The sequence below is a fragment of the Pogoniulus pusillus genome (assembly GCF_015220805.1).
Source record: "Pogoniulus pusillus isolate bPogPus1 chromosome W unlocalized genomic scaffold, bPogPus1.pri SUPER_W_unloc_1, whole genome shotgun sequence".
Classification (NCBI taxonomy): domain Eukaryota; kingdom Metazoa; phylum Chordata; class Aves; order Piciformes; family Lybiidae; genus Pogoniulus; species Pogoniulus pusillus.
The window spans coordinates 391,408-413,442 of NW_026974535.1; the positions used below are offsets into that span (position 1 = coordinate 391,408).

At 41.6% G+C, this 22,035-nt stretch overlaps 1 protein-coding gene and 1 non-coding gene across 4 annotated transcripts in view; one reads left to right on the forward strand and one right to left on the reverse strand.

The window, feature by feature from the left end:
- LOC135173778 (nipped-B-like protein) overlaps positions 1-22,035 on the forward strand; it is a 265,346-nt gene that overhangs the window by 241,152 nt on the left and 2,159 nt on the right. For all 3 annotated transcript variants that reach the window (XM_064140921.1, XM_064140923.1, XM_064140922.1), the window contains 10 exons: positions 2,219-2,312; positions 2,421-2,575; positions 3,649-3,739; positions 6,592-6,765; positions 7,293-7,483; positions 8,236-8,343; positions 14,432-14,632; positions 15,020-15,166; positions 16,393-16,688; positions 16,997-17,171. In XM_064140921.1, coding sequence (XP_063996991.1) covers positions 2,219-2,312; positions 2,421-2,575; positions 3,649-3,739; positions 6,592-6,765; positions 7,293-7,483; positions 8,236-8,343; positions 14,432-14,632; positions 15,020-15,166; positions 16,393-16,688; positions 16,997-17,171 — 1,632 coding nt within the window. The remainder of the gene's footprint in view (positions 1-2,218; positions 2,313-2,420; positions 2,576-3,648; positions 3,740-6,591; positions 6,766-7,292; positions 7,484-8,235; positions 8,344-14,431; positions 14,633-15,019; positions 15,167-16,392; positions 16,689-16,996; positions 17,172-22,035) is intronic.
- On the reverse strand, positions 10,136-10,206 carry TRNAG-GCC (transfer RNA glycine (anticodon GCC)). The gene has a single exon. It is a non-coding gene; the product is annotated as a tRNA-Gly (tRNA).

Genomic DNA, 22,035 nt, shown 5'->3' on the forward strand with positions numbered 1-22,035 from the left:
CTTGCTCACTAAAATGTCATGGGAGATGGTGTCAAAGGCCTTGCTAAGGTCAAGGTCCATTGGTCTCCTTGAATCTACCCACTCAGTTATGTCATCATAGAATGCTATCAGGTTAGTCAAGCATGACTTCCCCTTGGTAAATCCATGCTGACTACTCCTGATAACCTTCTTCTCTCCCAAATGCCTTGAGATGTCCTCCAGCTGGAGCCACTCCATCATTTTCCAGGGATGGAGGTGAGGCTGCCTGGTCAATAGTTCCCTGGAACCTCTTTCTTGCCCTTTTTGAAGCCTGCAGTGCCATTGGCTCTGCTGCAGCCCTCAGGCACCTCTCCTGTCTGCCCCGATTTGGCAAAGATGATGGAGAGTGGCAGAGCAATAACATCAGCACATCAGCCAGTTCTCTCAGCACCCTTGGGTGCATCTCATCAGGGCCCATGGACTTGTGAATGTACAATGTGTGTAACTGATCCCTAACCCAGTCTGCACTGACCAGTGGGGAGCATTCCCTCCTCCAGGCTTCTTCTCCTTCATCCAGGGTCTGGGGTACACAGGGGAGTTCAGCCTTAGGTGTAAAGACTGGAGCAAAGAAGGCATTCAGCAGCTCTGCCTTCTCTGCACCCTCAGCTCTCAGGCTGCCTCCTGGCTCAGCACTGCCCCCACACCTTCCCTGGGATTCCTTTTCCTACTGATGGATTTGAAGAAGCCTTTCTTGTTCTGTTTTACTTCCTTTGCCAGCTTCAGTTCCAGGAGGGCTTTGGCCTTCCTTGTTGCTTTCCTACAAGCCCTGACTACTTCTCTTTAGTTCTCCCAAGTGACCAATCTCTTCTTCCATGAATTGTAAGATTCCTTCTTCCCTGAGTTTTCCTTCAGGAGCTCCTTGCCTAGCCATGCAGGTCTCCTAGCACATCTACCTGATGTTTTACTCGGGGGAGTACACTTGGCTTGGGCTTGGAGGACGAAGTGGTCTTTAAAAATTAGCCAACTTTCTTGGGCTCCTTTGCCTTCCAGAGCCTTATCCCATGGGATTGCTGCAAGCATGTCTCTGAAGAGCACAAAGTTAGCTCTGCAGAAGTCCAGGGTTGTAATTCTACTTGTTGCTCTGATTCCACCCTGTGTGATGCTAAACTCTACCATGTCATGATCCCTGTCCCCAAGGCTGTTCTCAACCTCAATGTCCTCAACCAGTCCCACTTTATGAGTTAATACAAGGCTCAGCAATGTACTTCTTGTTGGCTCCTCCACTACCTGCATCAAGAAGTTGTCATTGATACACTGCAAGAGCCTTTTAGACTGGCTGTGCCTGGCTGTGTGAGCTTCCCAGCAAACATCAGGGTGATTGAAGTCAACCATGAGTACCAAGGAGTTATCTCTAGATGCTACCTCCAGTTGTCTGCAGAAGGCCTCATCAACATCTTCCTCTTGGTTTGGTGGTCTGTAGTAGACGCCCACAACAATTTCATCTCTTTTCCCACATCCCTTAATTCTTACCCACAGGCTTTCAACCTGTTCTGCCTCCCCCCTTGGATAGAACTCAACACATTTCAGTTGCTCTTGCACATAGAGAGCAACTCTCCCACCTCATCTTGCTGGTCTATCCTTCCTGAACAGCACAGAGCCATGCATGACAACATTCCAGTCATGGGAGCTGTCCCACCATGTTTCAGTAATTATATCATAGTTATTCATCCTAACACAGATCTCCAGCTCCTCCTGCTTATTCCCCATGCTCTGTGCATTGGTATATAAACATTTCAGGGAGGGAGTTAATCCATTAGCTTTCACTCTTGCAGTCTGACCATTCCCAGCCTCTTCCATGGCCACCAATCTAGCAGTAAGCTCTGTGTGTGCTGATTCCTCATTACTTGATTCCTGTGGTCCATCTCTGTAAGACTTAAAGAGTTCTTGTGTGTCCCCAGCATTCTTCAAGGTAACAGGCTGAAAGCTCTTGTTAACCTCCTACCCTGATGTGCCATCTCTTGCATCCTCTCCAGCACACAACTCATTGTTATCTACCTCCCCTGAGATAACAGTAAAGCTGACACATTGCCCCACAATTGTCTCAGGCTTGCTTATAGTAAGTCTGGCTTTCACCCTCCCCCCCCTTCCAACCTAGTTTAAAGCACAATTAATGAGCCCAGCCAACCCCTGAGATATACATCATCTTCTACTTGGAGAGAGGTGCACCCCATATGACTCATTTGTTCTTTCTTGATCCTAGGTTGTTCAGCATTGTGTGAGCTGTCTTGGGGCTGTTGTGAACAAGGTCACCCAGAACTATAAATTTGTATGGGCCTGTTTTAATAGATACTATGGTAAGTAGAATCGCAACATGTAATTATCACTCTTCAGTTTTGGCTACAAATCCTGCTGTAGGGATACACCATGACTTAATATTGTGATAAAATTTTATTTTGATGTAGGTGCACTTTCAAAATTAAAAAGTCAACACCAAGAAGACCCCAACAGTACAGTACTTACTGCAAATAAACCAGCACTCCTTAGATCACTTTTCACTGTTGGAGCATTGTGTCGGCATTTTGATTTTGATCAGGAGGATTTTAAGGGCAACAGTAAGGTAAAATAACTTGTATTTGTGCTCCATGACTTGTTTGTTTAATGTTCCACATCAATTTGAAAGCAGTGTTCGTTGTCACTCAAAAAATATCTTCACTCTATAACTCCCTGAAAAAAGGTTGTAGTGAGGTGGGGGTTGATCTCTTTCAAGAAACAAGAAATAGAAGACAAAATTGTCTCAAGTTGCACCAGGGGACATTTAGATTGGATATTAGAAGAAACACTGGAACAAGCTCCCCAGGGAGGTGGTTGAATCCCCATCCCTGGAGATGATTAAAAGATGCAGAGACATGTGTTGCTAAAAGACATGGTTTAGCACCAGACTTGGTAAAGTTAGAGAATGGTTGGACTCAGTGATCTTAAAGATCTTTTCCAACTGAAATGATTCTATGGTTCTATGTAATTTTCTCAAAATGTATACAATATAGCATTTTTTGTTTGTAAATACATGGTTTTGTAAAGGCCACACAGTAAGACTGTGTTTCTCCTTTTTGTTTTTTATTCATTTTATAAGAGATTAAAAATATCTGTTTCATTTTCAAATAGTGTAGTGGTTTTACACCATTTAGAGTTTGGGATTTACCCCCCAAAGGGAAATTATCGCACTACTCAGAATTTGGAAGTAAAATGAAATTATTATTTACAAAAGTAGGCTAAATATAAAAGTAATGAACATATACGACTACATATATACATATACAACTAGACATCAGCCCAGCTAACCCCTCTGGACAAAGCCATGGGGCTGTCACCAGATAATACAGTATTATCTCTTTTTACCAGTAACCTAAACAATGATTGTCACAGAGCAGGCAAGGCCAGTGGGATAGACAGAGGGAAAAATAAGCAAGCAAGAGAGAAAGAACACTCTGACCTCCCAACTACATAGAAAAATAACAAGGCAATGAAATGGGATAAATGTATTTCTTATATTTTGTTCAGCCCCTTAAGGGTCCTTCCTCCTGAATTGTCTCTCAAATTCTCTGGAAAAAAAAATATTTACAATTTACAACCAAGACATTAGGTCTTAAACTGTAACAAAGCTTTGCTTGTTTGTTTGTTTTATTTCCTCAGGTTAATATTAAGGATAAAGTACTCGAACTGCTGATGTATTTTACAAAACATTCAGATGAAGAAGTTCAGACAAAAGCCATTATTGGCCTTGGTAAGAAATATTAATCATTTTTATTATTCTACTATAGTAAAAATCTGTGCGTTTCATAAGGAATTCATTTATTTGTGTAGTGACAGGGAAGTTTGTTCAAAATCAAAGATCACTGCATGTTTGTCATGGATTGAGTTGAATCTGCTGCTCACTTTTGTGTTGAGGGAGCAGGCAGGTTAGCCCTTGTGCTAAAACATTACAGTGTTTTATCTGAGAACTGGCTACAGAAATGTAGTCAAATGGGATACTCTGAAGTTGCATACTTCTTCAGCAGAGCAGATGTTTTTCACAGCGAATAGCTTTTTATGTGTGACCAAGTCTTAAAAAGCATCAGGTTTCCAAAGTAATTGATATATGTTTTTTTCCCCATGAAGGTATGTTATAACTCCAAATCTTCATTTGCAGTCCACAAAATATGATTAAAGAATAACTAGAAAAAATGCCAGAAAAGTCTTGAGACTTGAGACAAAGTCTAAGGGGAAATATTTTGTGGGAGTAAAGGGAACTCTGGCAGTTTATACCAGCTGGGTGATGCTCTATGAGATTTAATGACGTATTGAGATTATGTTGTAGTCTAAATATTACAATTTGGTTTGGGATTTTGACAATATTTAATTTTTAAGTAGTTGCTTTATCTGAAGGTATTAGTATGGTATGTCAGTGACTTACAGTAGTACATGTACTGCCACTGAGTGGTTTGTATCATGGTCATCCTCTGCTCAGGGGCCAAAACAATATAAGTGAGACAATCTTGTTTGGACAGATAGGCCATGGTTTCTGGAAGAGTTCAGTTCATGGTTATGGCTTATTCTAAAGAAAGTTGTCTCCTATGCATGTGAGCTTGCATTGTATGATATGAATTTGCCTTCTTATGCTGATTTTTAGGTGACTTTTTAAATATAGAATCATAGAATCAACCAGGTTGGAAGAGACCTCCAAGATCATCCTGTCCAACCAATGCACAACACCTTTTGTAATCTGTTCTAATTTTATTGCCCTCTGTACAATGTTGCACATGGGATAGGGGCTGTCTTCCTAACCACAGACATGATTGCTGAGAATGTCACTTTTGCCAGAAATGTCTCTAAATTACAGCCTGATCAATTTGGGGTGAGAAAACATAGGTGGCTATCAGTAGGCATTCTTCAGATTTGTATTTTTCCTCTGCCCATAAGCACATTAGTCTTTATTTTAAATAAAACTCAGACAACTGTTTTCAGTGATATATTAATCTCATTTAAGTACTTAAATACTTGAAGGGAGTTCTGTCAGTGTCTTAATAGCCATTAAGACTTCTGAAGCTTCCCAGGCTCTAAAAGGGTGTTGGGAGAGAGGCGGACAATCTCTGACCTGATCCTGGTTCCTCTTAAGACTCCAGACTTGGCATGGAGGTTTGCAGAGGAGCAGGCAGGATATCTTGCAGATGTGCAGTCTTAGCACGATGTCTTGCAAATGTGCAGAAAGGCACAATGTCGGTGGCACTTCTCGCCACATTGTGAGGCATTTAATGACTTCTGGTAAACTTGAGTCACAGCAAGTTTCCAGGTAATTTGAACCCAAACTATCAGGGCTTGTTATTATGCAGCAAGCTGACTTGGAACTTAGCGGACATAATGCTGCAGAGCAAATAAGGCAAAAGCATGGCAGGATGGAATGGCAGAAAGCAATGAAGCAGAAGCAGGGAGAGAGCACATTGTATTTGCCTGCTCATCTCTTTTTATCAATACAGCCTGAGACTAATGGCTCTTTGGCCACAGAGCTTACTCAAACAGAATGGCAGTTTGCCAAACCACCATATTAGGTGAGCTAGGGCTTACTTTTCCCTTTTAGGGCAGAACTCATACAAGTGTATATACACATTTACAACTTGGAAGAGACATGATGGCACCAAGCCGTTGTATTCCTTTCCTGTGCTTGCTTCCCTCAAAAGCAGAAAAGAGGGGGAACAGAAAACATGTCTGAACAAGCCAGGACATGTTTTAGGCCAATTTTGGCCTTCCATGACAAGGAGCATCAATCTTTTTTCTTTCACCTCTTTCCCCTCTGTCTTCCCTGCCTTCTCTCCTCTTCCTGTTTTGAGACTGAAATGAGATCTTAAACACAGAGGTCTTACCTTAGACTTATCCTTTACCTACACTTGCTTGTGTGCACAGAGACAGTTTTAAAAACTCAATCTTCCCTTTGTTACAGCCACTGTTGCATAATTTTATTTGCTTTCATTTTTCCCCAATTCTTCTTTTATGTTTGTTTTCTGTATGTTCATTTAGAGTGATCATGAAAAAAATGCATTTAGTGTCTGCTTTCCTCACAGTCTTAAAAAAATGAATCAAGTAGTTAAACAGTTTAAAATTGAAAAATTATGTTCCTATTACTGTTTTTTATGATTCTCTGTAAAAGTTTGTAAATAGCATGTCTAAATCTATATGTCTGATCTAAAATCATAGAATCAACCAGGTTGGAAGAGACCTCCAAGATCATCCAGTCCAACCTATCCCCCAGCCCTATCCAATCAACTAGACCATGGCACTAAGTGCCTCATCCAGTCTTCTCTTGAACACCTCCAGGGATGGTGACTCCACCACCTCCCTGGGCAGCCCATTCCAATGCCAATCACTCTCTCTGTGAAGAACTTCCTCCTAACATCCAGCCTAGTTTTCCCCCGGCACAACTTGAGACTGTGTCTATTGGTGGTTGTCTGGGAGAAAAGAGCAACCCCCACTTGGCTAAAACCTCCCTTCAGTTAGTTGTAGACAGCAATGAGGTCACCCCTGAAAAATGTTTTTTCTTCTAAGATTTTATTTTTTAGTATTCATTATATTTATAATTTTTTCCACATTTTCTTCCCCTCTTAGGATTTGCATTTATACAACACCCGAGTTTAATGTTTGAACAGGAAGTGAAGACTCTGTACAACAGCATTCTTTCAGATAAGAACTGTTCGGTAAACTTAAAAATCCAGGTTTTAAAAAACCTCCAGACCTACTTGCAGGAGGAGGATACACGTATGCAGCAGGCAGACAGAGACTGTAAGTGTCAAGTTCTATGCTAAGAAGGCACGAAAACCCTAACTTTCTTGTATATAATTACTATATATGTAAACAGAGTCACTGAAGGTTGTTATCTAATTGATAATATTGTACACAAAATATCTTAGAATAGTTTTCAAAAATTCATTATGTTCATAGATATATTGAGAAGTGTATCTTATTATTTACTTTCAAATTGTATAAATCCTGAAAGCAATCCAGAATGTAGAATTGCTATAATAATGATAGTAATACTTTTTATGAAAATCATCTCTAAGCTTAATTTACAGATACAAAATAAGAAATTTTAAAGAATAAAACTTATTGAAGAACAAGACTTGAAAGTCATAGCTATAGTTTTCTGAAGTATATTTGCCATCAAACTGTTCTGTGTTTGTCATGAACCCATTCTAAGGCAGCGGAAATGTGTATGTATTGTAAAGCTTAAAGATCAGTATGCATCAAGTAATGGCAAAGTAAATTATTATACTGTGATGAATGTGCTACTGCTTTTGTCCTTTTTACAGGGAAAAAAGTAGCAAAGCAGGAAGACCTGAAAGAAATGGGCGATATTTCCTCAGGGATGAGTAGTTCCATCATGCAGCTGTATCTCAAACAGGTCCTTGAAGCTTTCTTTCATACCCAGTCCAGTGTACGCCACTTTGCTCTAAATGTCATTGCACTGACATTAAACCAGGGTCTCATCCATCCTGTTCAGGTATGGTAGGTTTTTAGGTTTTAAGAGATTTTTACACTTACTAGATACATTTCCAGGTTTTGTCTTCCAACTATGTTACAGTAATTTCTTTTTGTAGCAAGGGGTCTTTTACAGAGAGCATATTCTGAAATCCAACATATGTGGTTTAGCCAGTGAAATTTCAAATGCTGTACTTTCTTGTCTTTGGATCAAGATGTACTTGATGCCTAAAGAGCACTTTCAAATGTACACTGGAGCATATTTCTGTTACACTTAGAAATTTCAGATGTATAACAAGCTGTTTTCTTTGATTCTTTATCTTGAAAATATGTTAGCTTTCCTCTACCTCAATCCCCATGTCCTTCAAACACTATGGAATTCCAGCGTCAATGTCAGAACTTCAGTTATTATCTCCATTAATCTCAGTTTTTTAAAAAGATTATTTATTTATACCACAACCATCGTGCAGGTTCAGTCATAAGTGATGTTTACTGCTTTTTTTTTTTTTGTAGTGTAAATTGACATTGGAGTTTGAGAGGAATGGAAATAATGCCCAAAACCTCACACAACTCCTGTCATTTACAATGATGGTCTCTTGTGTATTTTGTACTATTTTCTTGCAAAAAGTAGTCTCATAGTAATTTGCATAGAGCTTCCTATTACAGTTTTTGCAGTAGTCAAAATATAACAAGAACAACAGTATAATAGAAGAACAAAGAATGAGAGAAAGAGGAGGTGCAGTGACTGAATAACAATTTAATTTGTTTTTCAAGTGTGTACCGTACTTAATTGCTATGGGCACAGATCCAGAGCCCTCTATGAGAAACAAAGCTGACCAGCAGTTGGTGGAAATAGACAAAAAATATGCTGGGTTTATTCACGTAAGTAATTCTAATTTATCGTTTTACAAGATACTGTTATGTTCTCTGGTGACTTAGCACTTGAATAGGCCTCAGCTGCAGATTAAGAATATAAAGTAACAAATGATAACTATAAGCAGTTGATTTTATTGGAAATTAATTTTAAAAATACAGATTTTTATTTTCCTGAAAACCCTGCCTCAAAACTATATACAAAACTAGTTAAATTTTATTTACAGGTTCTAATTCAGTCAGGAATGCTTATGGACAAATTTGATAATTTGGGAAAGTCAGAAAATGGAAAAGGCTAAGCCACAATATAGCTTTACCCCACTTAGAAGATAAAGAGGCAAAGCAGAGAGCCTAGGGAAAGGCTGATTTACTCAAGAGGGCTGAGTAGGATTTTGGAGGCATTTCCTGGATTTCCTTTGCAGCAGCCTCTGGAACTGCAATTTGTAATCCATGTGGCATTAAGTCCAATGTGAATGAAACCCACCAAAGTCAAAGTATCTGTGGATACAGCTTCCACAAGGCAGATCTCATGGAGCGGCACTGCCTTAGCAGCGCAGGGAAAAGCCATACTGCTGGCATGTTTCTGCAAACAGCGGCAGTTTACAGCAGAGGCAGAGTCCTTCCAGCTTGGGGGTAGCAAGCAGGAAACCCGGATACGCTGCTCTGAGGGGAAGCCGAGTCCGGGTGCCACAGGCAACTCTCTCGAATGGACCTAATGGACTTGCTGGACTTGCAGATTTGCAGGACTTGCACGAGAGCTGTGGAACTGCGTGAAAAGCTGCATGTGCTTTCTCCTCGCTCTATTTAAATCTTTCCTAGACAATGTGTCTAGTGCCAATATATACTGGGCACAAAGAATCCAGCCAATCAAAATTCCAGATTCAAGCACAGGCTTTCCCACGAGTCAGTACATGTGTGAGAAAAGGGTTCCTTTTGCCGTTTCCTGTTCAAGCCCTCAGGGGTAGGGTTAAGCAGTTTTGCACCCTATCCTTCCCCCATTCAAGCCTCCATTGACAGAGGAGGGGGAAGGGAGTTTGGAGCGCCCGGTACAGCAGTTGCAAAGAAGATTCCAACTCTTACGCTGTTTGGAGATTTCTGTTATTAGAAATACAAAGGATATAATAATTTGAAGCATCTCTTCCAGTCTGAAAATTCTTTTATTTTATAATGTTTAAGATCTGAAATTGAGCTACAGTGCCCTCTTCTTATTTCAGAAGGCCCTAGTCTTGATTCAGTGTGTACTACATTGTGGGACTTTCCAAATCTGACTGTATTCCAGTGAAATTGGAGCATTGTACTATTCATGACATTGTGGCCGTTTGAGCAGATCCTCTAGCTCAGACATAGGGGAGAGATGAACATTCCAGGGATAGGCCACATAAATGGCAACAATAGATAAATTAATATAATTTCATTGGAGCATCAAGAACTTAATGTCTAGAAGCACAGTTTGTTCTCCCCCTTCTCCCGCTGGCTTCAGCTGCTTCAGCTTTGCCTATCTTCCCCGGCTGCTGTTTTGGCTACTGCTGCTTCTGCTGCTTTGCCGCCACTTGACCCCTCCCCCATCTCCCTTAAGGTTATTGTATTGTTTTTTTCCCTTCCTTCCTTCTCTAGTTATTATCTCTCTTTACATTGTTATACTTATACTATAAGAAAATACAATTTCATCTTTCCCTGACTTTCAAAAAAAGAAGGGTTTTGTGTTGTGCTGAGTCCACTTCTCCCTGGGGGGAACCTCCCCCAACCCGGGACATGAATTTCTTGGCGCTTTTTCCACACGGAGACTTCTCTCCTTCTCAGGTGCATTGGCCAGGACTCAAACCTGGGCCTCCCGCACGGCAAGCGAGAATTCTACCACTGAGCCACCAACACATCCCCCCCTCTGGGGAATCGAACCTGGGTTTCCCACATGGCAGGCGAGAATTCTACCACTGCACATTGGTGCCTTCAAACTGTAAAGGAATGGAGTCTATTACTATTTCTGGAATTACAGGAGGCTCTCAAGAATTGACAAGGTTAGAGGCAGACATGAGTTTGACTGGGAGTGATTGGCGAAGGCATGCCATTGTAACGGGTCCAAATGCACCTTGCATCTTGGGAATTGACTTTCTGAGAGAAGGGCGTTTTAAGGATCCCAAGGGTTTTAAGTGGACCTTTGGAATAGCAACTGTAGAAGCTGTTGGAGACAAATTGAAGTTGTCTGCTAGGCCTGAGCTCTCAGATGAGTCTGCGGTTGTTGGGCAGCATAATGTAGAGGATGTGAAGTTGCCAGTTGCCACCCAAATTGTACACTACAGGCAATATAGAACAAACCGTGACTCTTTGGTGCCCATACATGATCTGATTCGTCATCTGGAGCGCCAGGACGTCATTAAAAAGATGCATTCACCTTTCAATAGTCCCATACGGCCTGTGTGAAAGGGAAATGGAGAGTGGCGACTTACAGTTGATTTCCGCGGCCTAAATGAAGTGACTCCGCCCATGAGTTCTGCTGTGCCAGACATGTTAGAACTCCAGTATGAGCTGGATAACAAGGAGGCCAAATGGTATGCAACCATAGATGTTGCTAATGCTTTCTTTACTATTCCAATAGCAGAAGAATGCAAGCCTCAATTTGCTTTCCCTTGAAAGTCAGGGAAAGATGAAATTGTATTTTCTTATAGTATAAGTAAAACAATGTAAAGAGAGATAATAACTAGAGAAGGAAGGAAGGGAAAAAAACAATACAATAACCTTAAGGGAGATGGGGGAGGGGTCAAGTGGCGGCAAAGCAGCAGAAGCAGCAGTAGCCAAAACAGCAGCCGGGGAAGATAGGCAAAGCTGAAGCAGCTGAAGCCAGCGGGAGAAGGGGGAGAACAAACTGTGCTTCTAGACATTAAGCTCTTGATGCTCCAATGAAATTATATTAATTTATCTATTGTTGCCATTTATGTGGCCTGTCCCTGGAATGTTCATCTCTCCCCTATGTCTGAGCTAGAGGATCAGCTCAAACGGCCACACCCGGGTTTGGGCTGATCCCTCCCCCAGGAAGAAAATTCACAACACAACCCCCCCTTCTTTTTTCCTTCTTTTTTCCTTCTTTTTTGAAAGTCAGGGAAAGATGAAATTGTATTTTCTTATAGTATAAGTATAATGATGTAAAGAGAGATAATAACTAGAGAAGGAAGGAAGGGAAAAAAACAATACAATAACCTTAAGGCAGATGGGGGAGGGGTCAAGCAGCGGCAAAGCAGCAGAAGCAGCAGTAGCCAAAACAGCAGCCGGGGAAGATAGGCGCAGCTGCAGCAGCAGAAGCCAGCGGGAGAAGGGGCAGAACAAGCTGTGCTTCTGGACATTAAGTTATTGATGCTCCAATGAAATTATATTAATTTATCGTTGCCATTTATGTGACCTATCCCTGGAATGTTCATCTCTCCCCTATGTCTGAGCTAGAGGATCAGCTCAAACGGCTACAGACATCCAAACAGATAATCCAGTAGGTGAAGTCTAGCAGATAAAATTTACTATGTAGGCAGCTGGAATTTGAGGCAATGTATAGATGAAGAGACAACTACACAGAACAAAAGCAGAGGTGGTACAAGAAGAGTTGGATGTGCAGCCTAGCTAGAGATTGTTTGTTTGGAAACTAGAACAGGAGCCCTGAAGTAAGTAAAATCAGCTGGAAATTACAGAATATATGCAAAAATCTCATTTTCTGTTTGTCAGTTCTATTGTACTAATATGGATTCAGTTGTTGGTTTCACTGCAAGTGACATTAAGCATACACATTTAGTAAAATATTCTGTTCATGTAGGAAAACATTTCAGTATTCTTGAAAATTGTTTAAATTGGAATGTCTGGCCACAGTGGGTAAACAGATTTCTAACACAGAATTTACAGTGAAAGCAATTTTGAAGACATCTTGATCTCTGCCACTAATTGTGTTTTAATCTGTTTGCCAACTCATAAGGTAGTACACCTGAGGGCACATTCAAAAGTTAAACTTCAGATGAGCATCTACATAAAAGGAAATAAGATAAAAAATGAGCTGTCAGTTTCCATTAACAGGCATTTGCTTGATTTTCCACTTTAACTTTTACTCCTTTGAAAGCAAAGAGCTCCTGAAGGAAGTGGGGGAGAAAAAGAGGGTGTATCGCCTCTGGAAGGAGGGGAAGGCTTCTCCTGATGTGTTTAAGGAGGTAGCCAGACTATGTAGGAGAAAAATTAGAGAGGCTAAGGCTCAGCTAGAACTTCGGCTGGCCACTTCCGTGAAAGTTAACAAAAAACACTTTTATAAATTTATCAATGCTAAAAGGAAGGGCAAGAAGAGCCTCCACTGCTTACTGGACCAGGAGGGGAACACTATAACTGATGATGAAGCAAAGGCAGAGGTCCTGAATGCCTTCTTCGCCTCAGTTTTCAACAGTAAGGAGAGAGGAGGAGGAGGCAAATGGCCTCTTAAACTGGGGGATGGGGTCGGGGAGCAGTGTGTTCCCCTGGAAATTCATGAGGAATTAGTTCAGGACCTGCTGAGCCACCTGGACACCCACAAGTCCATGGGACCAGATGGGATCCATCCCAGGGTGCTGAGAGAGCTGGCAGCTGAGCTGGCCAAGCCACTCTCCATCATTTTCCAGCAGTCCTGGCTCACCGGAGAGGTCCCAGGAGACTGGAAAATGGCCAACGTGGTCCCCATCCACAAAAAGGGTCGGATGGAGGAACCTGGGAACTACAGACCTGTCAGCCTGACCTCAGTGCCAGGGAAACTGATGGAGCAGGTTCTCTTGGGGCCAATAACTGCGCACCTGAGGGATGGCAAAGATCTCAGGTCCAGCCAGCATGGGTTTAGGAAGGGCAGATCCTGCCTTTCTAACCTGATCTCCTTCTATGATCAGGTGACCCGCTTGGTGGATGTGGGGAGGCCTGTGGATGTGGTCTATCTGGACTTCAGCAAGGCCTTTGACACTGTCCCCCACAGCAAACTGCTGGCGAAGATGTCAGCCCGCGGCTTGGATGGTAACACTCTGTGCTGGGTTAGGAACTGGCTGGAGGGCCGGACCCAGAGAGTGGTGGTGAATGGTGCCACATCCAGCTGGCGGCCAGTCACTAGTGGTGTCCCTCAGGGATCAGTGCTGGGCCCCATCCTCTTTAACATCTTCATAGATGATCTGGATGAGGGCATCGAGTCAGTCATCAGCAAGTTTGCAGATGACACTAAGCTGGGGGCAGATGTGACTGAGCTGGAGGGCAGAAGGGCTCTGCAGCGGGACCTTGACCGCCTGGACAGATGGGCAGAGTCCAATGGGATGGGGTTCAATAGCTCCAAGTGCAGGGTGCTGCACTTTGGCCACAACAACCCCATGCAGAGATACAGGCTGGGGTCGGAGTGGCTGGAGAGCAGCCAGACAGAGAGGGATCTGGGGGTACTGATTGATACCCGCCTGAACATGAGCCAGCAGTGTGCCCAGGTGGCCAAGAGAGCCAGTGGCATCCTGGCCTGCATCAGGAGTGGTGTGGTCAGCAGGAGCAGGGAGGTCATTCTGCCCCTGTACTCTGCACTGGTCAGACCACACCTCGAGTACTGCGTTCAGTTCTGGGCCCCCCAGTTTAGGAAGGACACTGAGATGCTTGAGCGTGTCCAGAGAAGGGCGACAAGACTGGTGAGAGGCCTTGAGCACAGCCCTACGAGGAGAGGCTGAGGGAGCTGGGGTTGTTTAGCCTGGAGAAGAGGAGGCTCAGGGGTGACCTTATTGCTGTCTACAACTACCTGAAGGGTGGTTGTGGCCAGGAGGAGGTTGCTCTCTTCTCTCAGGTGGCCAGCTCCAGAACAAGAGGACACAGCCTCAGGCTGCCCCAGGGGAAATTTCGGCTCGAGGTGAGGAGAAAGTTCTTCACTGAGAGAGTCATTAGGCACTGGAATGGGCTGCCTGGGGAGGTGGTGGGGTCGTCGTCCCTGGGGCAGTTCAAGGCAAGGTTGGATGTGGCACTTGGTGCCATGGTCTAGCCTTGGGCACTGTGGTAAAGGGTTGGACTTGATGATCTGTGAGGTCTCTTCCAACCTTGGTGATACTGTGATACTGTGATACTGTAAATAAAAATACATACTTTTCCATTTCAGATGAAAGCAGTGGCTGGTATGAAGATGTCTTACCAGGTACAACAGGCAATCAATACCTGCCCAAAGGATCCTGTAAGAGGTTTTAGACATGATGAATCATCCAATGCATTGTGTTCACACCTATACTCCATGATCCGAGGGAACCGACAACACAGACGAGCATTTCTAATTTCTTTACTCAACCTCTTTGATGATACTGCAGTAAGCATCACATTTCCATCACTTAAAAAGAAAATAAAATACAGCATTACAAGCTTAAATACTCCTTTTACAATGTATTTTTATGACATAATTGTTGATAACTTTATTTCTCTAAAGTAATTTGTTCTGCTTTTCAATATAAGGTATTTATCTATATAACCAGATGCATCTCTTTTCCATTGTTCTGTACCTTTCTGCACTTAGTTTGGGTTGATCAGAAATAATATATCTGTAGGTATGACCGAATTTACATAAATATATATATTCTTCACAGTGGGTTTAGTGAGTATATAGAATAAATTTTGTGATCATGTTTTTCTCTAAACTGTTAGGATAAACCTAAGATATTTGTATATATATTTATATGCACCTTTTTTTAATTTCCAGAAAACAGAGGTGAATATGCTCTTGTACATAGCAGACAATCTAGCCTGTTTTCCTTATCAAACACAGGAAGAACCACTGTTTATAATGCATCATATAGACATTACACTATCAGTTTCTGGTAGCAACCTACTACAGTCATTTAAAGAGGTATGCACATTTATATTTTAGTATATTTATTATGATGGCAACATAAGCTTCTCTATAATTTCATCAATTTTTCATTGAATACAGTACCATTATTATGATATGGACCAGTAGTGTTACTTTGTACCTGGTAGTTAGAAAGCAAACAACCCTTTCTGTTCTGGCCTATATCTGGAAGACAGTAGTTAAACCCTTTCCTTACATTGCTGCTTATCTCATTAAAAAAGAATGATAACTTTTGATATCTTAATATTCAATCTATATAATAGCTGATTTGGAAATAATATTAATTGCATGCATCTGGGAAGTACATGAACCCAGAATCATCATGAAATCTGGTATACTGTGATTGTATAATTTTAATAATAAAATCCAGTTTGCTATTTCTTTTGTTGTCAAGTAATTGATGGCAGTTGCATGTGTGTCACCTAGGAGACTTTAAAAACTTTTTTTATTGCAAGAAAAGAGTGCGCAATATGTCTTTTCTTAAGATAACATATAAGACTATAATGGTATAGTATCTGCTGTTATGGGAATACATAACCCTGTAAGAAAAAGACCTTAATTTCTTAAAGACTTCAGTATCTTCATTTACTGGACACCTTTAAAAGTATAAGGTCCAAACTGTTAGGGAGCAAACTTGTTTCAAGACTGTACTATCTGACTAGTAAGTACAAGTCAAAATTGATACCTGCACACTACAGTGCTTTGAAATCTCACCCTACTAAAGACAATTTTTAATCGGCTAGAAAGAGACAGTACATTGTTTAGATAAGGAACCAGTGTATAGCACCAGTGCACAGAGCATGAAATCCTACTTGGAAGATCTTAAGTTCTGTGTTATGACAAATCATACTATGTGCAGTAGTATATAGAACTACACAATTTCATGCTTGCTAGAAGTAGAACTGATTGTTAGTAACACTATATATGATGATTTGAGTGTTTCTCTGGTCATCAGTGTAATTAGTATCATATAATTTTAACAAAGACAAAGGTTAAAACCATGGACTACTCTGTACCAAAGTACATATGGAAATATATGTAACACACAAAAATTGTATTCAGGTCTTTTTGCCATAAATTAATTTAATCTTTGAATATCAAATTATGAAGTAATAACATTGTTCAGGAAATTCTTCCTAATTTAAGACAGTAATGATTTGGGAAACATTCATGATGCTACTTATGCTAATTTTAGAATATGTATTAATGTCTCTGTCTTGCAGTCTATGGTGAAAGACAAAAAAAAGGAAAGAAAACCTTCATCAGACGAGGAGACTGAGAGTGACAGTAAAAGTGGTAGCGAGAGCGAAAGTGAGGAAGAAACTTCTAAGCCTCGGAGGTTACGGAAACGAGTAGACTCTGATTCAGATTCTGATGAAGAAAATGATATAAATGCTGTGATGAAATGTTTACCAGAAAATTCAGCTCCTTTAATTGAATTTGCAAATGTCTCCCAAGGCATATTATTACTTTTGATGCTGAAACAGCATTTAAAGAACCTCTGTGGATTCTCTGATAGGTAAGGATATTTAGATAATAGGCCACCTTGTTACCTAGGGAGCAAGGACTAAGTTTGGAAGTTGTTGTTCTGAAGTTAACTGTTAGTAATTGTTAAAGCAATAGGTTTGTATAAGAGAAAAGTATAAATATAATAGATTGAATGTAATAAAACTTTGGCTTAGAAAAAGCAACAATTTTATTTTTTATCGAGATATCTATCATATACAGAATGATTAAAATATAACTACTTATATTGAAGATTTTAAAAGCTTTTCATTGAGGATGTGTTGGACTTTCCTTAAAATCTATTCTGATTTCTTTAAACAGTAAAATTCAGAAATATTCTCCATCTGAATCTGCAAAAGTTTATGATAAAGCAATAAACAGGAAGACAGGAGTTCATTTCCATCCAAAACAAACTCTGGATTTTCTGCGGAGTAATATGGCTAATTCCAAGATCACAGAAGAAGTGAAGAGGAGTATAGTAAAACAGTACTTAGATGTAAGTAAAGTCGCTTTGCAGAAAAACTGAAATCTTTTTGAACTAGGTAACATAGTGTAAACTTGGAAATTTGATACGGACATGTTAACATTTCAAAATGTTAAATTTCTGACAATCTTACGTATATACCAATAACACACCTTTCAAAAGTTTTAGCAGCATTCTTTTTCAATGTCTTTGAATTTAAACACAATAAAAGATAATTAGTTTCAGCTAAGGTATATTCATCATGTGGTGGTTTGGGTGTTACCTGCCCCCCAACACTTTGGAAATCACCCAGACTAGACTCAGCCAGCTCTGGAAATTTGAATGATGCTTATATTTACAGCTGGTACAATATACAAGCAGATATTTACAGTATATACAGTTATAGACAGAAATATACAAGGTAAAAGTTAATACAGAAACACAACTCCCCTCCCACAGACCTGAGTCCCCAGGAGGGGCTCCCAACCGTCCTTCCACCTTCTCCCACTCCCCTACCTTACCCCAGAGGTTGCCTTGTGCCCCAAGGAAGAATGGAGGGTCGCCCAGAGGGGTTAGGAAGCAAAGTGGATTAATCAGAGAAATGGAGGGTGAGTTTAGAGAAAAAATGCAGCCCACAACCCGGACAGAGAGCGGCTCCCTTATCTATATTTGCATTCTTGCTCTTTTACCTCTCAGCAAGCTTATCAGTGAAGTAGACATCACCATTGTTTCTCTTTCACAGCCTGTGATCTAATCCTTCTCACCAAAACATTCTGGCTAGCTCCAAACAAGCACAATCCACCCCAGTCTATTTCACTCAGAGTATCGCTGAGAACTATCTGATCTAACGTAAAACAATATTTACACTAATGAATATCACAAGTTCAGTTGACACTTCATTCCAGCTATCTCAGATGTAGGTGATTCAAAAGCTCAGAACAGTTCGTCTCCTCACAGATGAGACAAGAACAGGGACTCCCAGGTGACATTGGGTTCGTGCTCATGTACTGTAGATTCTCTTGTAGATTCTTTCATTTTTGGACACCAATGGTACCGAGAAGAGAAAGCTCCTAACAGCTTGTATCATAGACTCTGACTTTAAACTCTGTCAACTAAGGTTAGATTTGCCTGTGGAATGTACTGGATTTCTCCTGCATTACCCAGTATGTATGACCAGGACCTTCAGCAGACACCACCCCTGGAACAGGTTTCCCTTCGCCCGAAGGAGAAAATACCCAAACAGTTTTCCCTAACAGATTCTTTTCACGTACAACAGGAACTTTATCACCGTCTACTGTTTGGACCAAGTCTGATTGTGCAGGTCCTGCTCTGTTTACAGAACCTCTACTATTTGGATAGTAGGATAGTAGCTGGATGTTAGGAAGAAGTTCTTCACAGAGAGAGTGATTTCCCATTGGAATGGGCTGCCCAGGGAGGTGGTGGAGGCACCGTCCCTGGGGGTGTTCAAGAAAAGACTGGATGAGGCACTCAGTGCCATGGTCTAGTTGACTGGCTAGGGCTGGGTGATAGGTTGGACTCGATCTTGGAGGTCTCTTCCAACCTGGTTGATTCTATGATTCTATGATTCTATTTACCAACCAGGTAGCTTCTGCTAAATGTTTGTCCCAGTTTTTCAGAGTTCCACCCCCCATGGCTTTTAGGGTGGTTTTCAGCAAACCGTTGTAGCGCTCAATCTTCCCTGAAGCTGGTGCATAGTAGGGTATGTGATAGATCCACTCAATACCATGCTCTTTGGCACAGTTTATCACAAGATTGTTCTTGAAATGAGTGCCATTGTCTGACTCGATTCTCTCTGGAGTTCCATGTCTCCACATGATTTGTCTCTCCAAGCCAAGAATGGTGTTACGTGCAGTAGCATGTGGAACTGGATAGGTTTCCAACCATCCAGTGCTGGCCTCTACCATCGTTGGCAAATACTGCTTGCCAGAATGAGATCGAGGTAAAGTGATGTAGTCAATCTGCCAGGCTTCACCATACTTGTACCTTGACCTTTTCTCACCATACCATAAAGGTTCGATTCGCTTAGCCTGCAACTTAGTTAACTCTTGAGATCCACCAGTGATTCCAGAAATACTGATAGACTCTGTCCCTTTGCAATTGGAGGGCAACAAAGTACACTGAGCACCTGTTTCAACTAAGGCCCTGTATTGCCCAACTGCTGAACTTCCAGGCCACCTAATGAATATATTCCAATAGATTTGGTTTTCTCCACTATCCCTGCTGGAGGCAGGGCACCCCTAATGCTGAACATGGCATGTGGGGTGTACACAATGATTGGTGTTCTTGTGAGAGAAATTGCAATTGTTGAAATAATTGCAGTTGCTCTGGGGAGCTGAAGAAGTGACAGCTACTTTTCTGGCATTGCTGTCTCTGTTTCTGCCACTCTGCAGTTCCCTGACTCTCTTTGAAAGAGCTGAAGTAGGTTGACCATCCCACTTGTTCATGTTCTCACCAAATTGGTCACACAGAATCATCGACAGTGACGCACGTGATTGCTGATGTCTAGGTGGAATTTCTCTCCTCCCGGGTTGGAATTGCCTTGCAGGAGGTGGGCATCTGTTCCTGATGCAGAAACATGCACTCATTCAGATGATGCAGGGATGGTATCCTTTACAAGATTGGAAATGGTCTTAAGTTCCTCATTCAGTTGTCTCATACTATCTTAAATGCCATCCTCAATGCTATCTTTAATGTCATTCTTTATCTCTTTCATTTCTGTAGTCACGGTTTTTATAGCAGAGACTCTGGCAGAATGTGACAAGCTGTCCTCTACCTGCCTGAGCTGGTCAGTGAATTCACCAATAGTGAAAGACCTTCCCTTGTCCCTCCTTGATAGAAACCTGCTAAGCACGGTGTTAGCATAGGATGAAGGAGCAAGCTTAATAAGCTTCTTCATGAGACCTGTTCCAAGAGGAATGTCATCAGGCTCATGTGTGCCATGATCTCCATAAAGCACTTCCCTCACAGCAAACTCCTTCAGAAGCTTAATTCCCTGCTCAACGGTGTTCCACTTCTTGGCCACCCATGGCAGATCATCTCGGGAAGGATATCTCATAGCCACAGCCAACAGAAGGCGTGTCCACAAGCTAACCTTACCAAGAGGACTTGCTAGGTATTTGTCCACTCCACTCTCCTTGGTGAGTGGCCCTAGTTGTTTGGCAGACTTGTCTCCTACCTGCAGGGCATTGGCACCAATAGTATGCCATCTCACCAGCCAGCTTAGGATTGGCTCTCCTGATTCCCTTGAGTATTCCTTTCTAACTTCCCTGACCTCTCTGAGGGGATCATTGGAATCCTGGATGTCATCCTTCTCCTCTTCTTCTGGCTGTTCTGGTTGTCCTTGGCCTAGAAACAGAACTTTCCTAAGAGCACTCTTAAACTCATCAGAACCATCCTATTTCTTGGTAGCCAACCTCACAGCATTCCTCTTGTCAGCGTACTGAGATCTGAGTATGTTGGTCAAATCTCGAAGACTATACATTTCCTCTTCCTCCTCTTGTGCATCAGAGGTCCCCTCTCCTAAGTCCTCCTTTGAATCACTCTTTGTCAAATGTTTCGTCTTAGCCATTGCTTTGGCTGGTGCCAGTAAAAACTGGGCTGAGGATTCCTCTAGCAGGTCTGAATTATTGGGGGTCTGACATGAGGCCTGTGAGTGTGAATCTGCCTTATGGTCATTTTTTTTTCTGCTGCCTGAGGAGTTGAACTGGCTGAATTAGTTGAATTGGTTGAAGAACCATCTTAGGCTTGAGCCATTATCTCTGTTCCTGGGCGTTTTGCCATGTTATTGTTATTACCGAGGACATTGGCAGCTTTCCCAGAATCTAGGGGAGGAGGTGTAGTGGTGGGCCCCCTTGCTCTCCCCCTGAGCTATCATTGTCTACATTTGTATTGCTGCTTTGTTTATTGTTTGTCTGGGACACTGGCCCCTTCTTTTTACTTCTGAAAAGCATCGCACTTGAATTTCTCTTACATAATGCCAAAATTAGTATGAAATTAAAAATTATAAGACCTAAGATCACACATGACAGGAATAGCACAGTCTCATGTGAAAAAATTCAGAGCAAGGGTTAGGTGGGTCTTAGGCAAGATCATTCTCATTAAAGCTGTGGACAAAGCAGAATTATTTCCATTTCCTGTAATGCTACTGGTAAAATATGCAGTCATGTTGCTCGAGGTAACATTAAACCCAATATAGCCAAGGATATAGTCACTTCAGTTCCAAAAAATGGAGGTAACCTTTGATTGTGACTTCTTCAAAATGAAATTAAACAAAAGGTAACCAATTTTGGCTTTCAGCCAATTATAGACCACAAAGCAAAAGGTAGTTCATGCAATAGCCCCCACTAAGTAAAATAGTGTCATTAGCTTCATTCTGATTCCCAGAGTTAATTAACAATCTCTCAAAATTAATTTGCCCCACGATGGAGGTGGTTTGGGTTTTCACTTTGGAAATGACCTAGACTAGACTCAGCCAGCTCTGGAAAATGAATAAAGCTTATATTTACAGTTTAGCAGAATATACAAGCAGATAGTTACAGTATATACAGTCATAGACAGAAATATACAAGGTAAAAGGTAATACAGAGACACAACTCCCCTCCCAGAAACCTGAGTTGTGTCTTGCCTTGTGCCCCAAGAAAGAATTGAAGGTCAGCCAGGGGGCTTAGGAAGCAAAGTGGATTAGTCAGAGAGATGGAGGGTGAAGTTAGAGAGAAAATGCAGCCCACAGCCTGGACAGAGAGCGACTCCCTTATCTATGTTTGGATTCTTGCTCTTATACCTCTCAGCAAGCCTATGAGTGAAGTAGACATCACCATTGTTTCTCTTTCACAGCCTGTGATCTAATCCTTCTCACCAAAACACTCTAGCTCGCTTC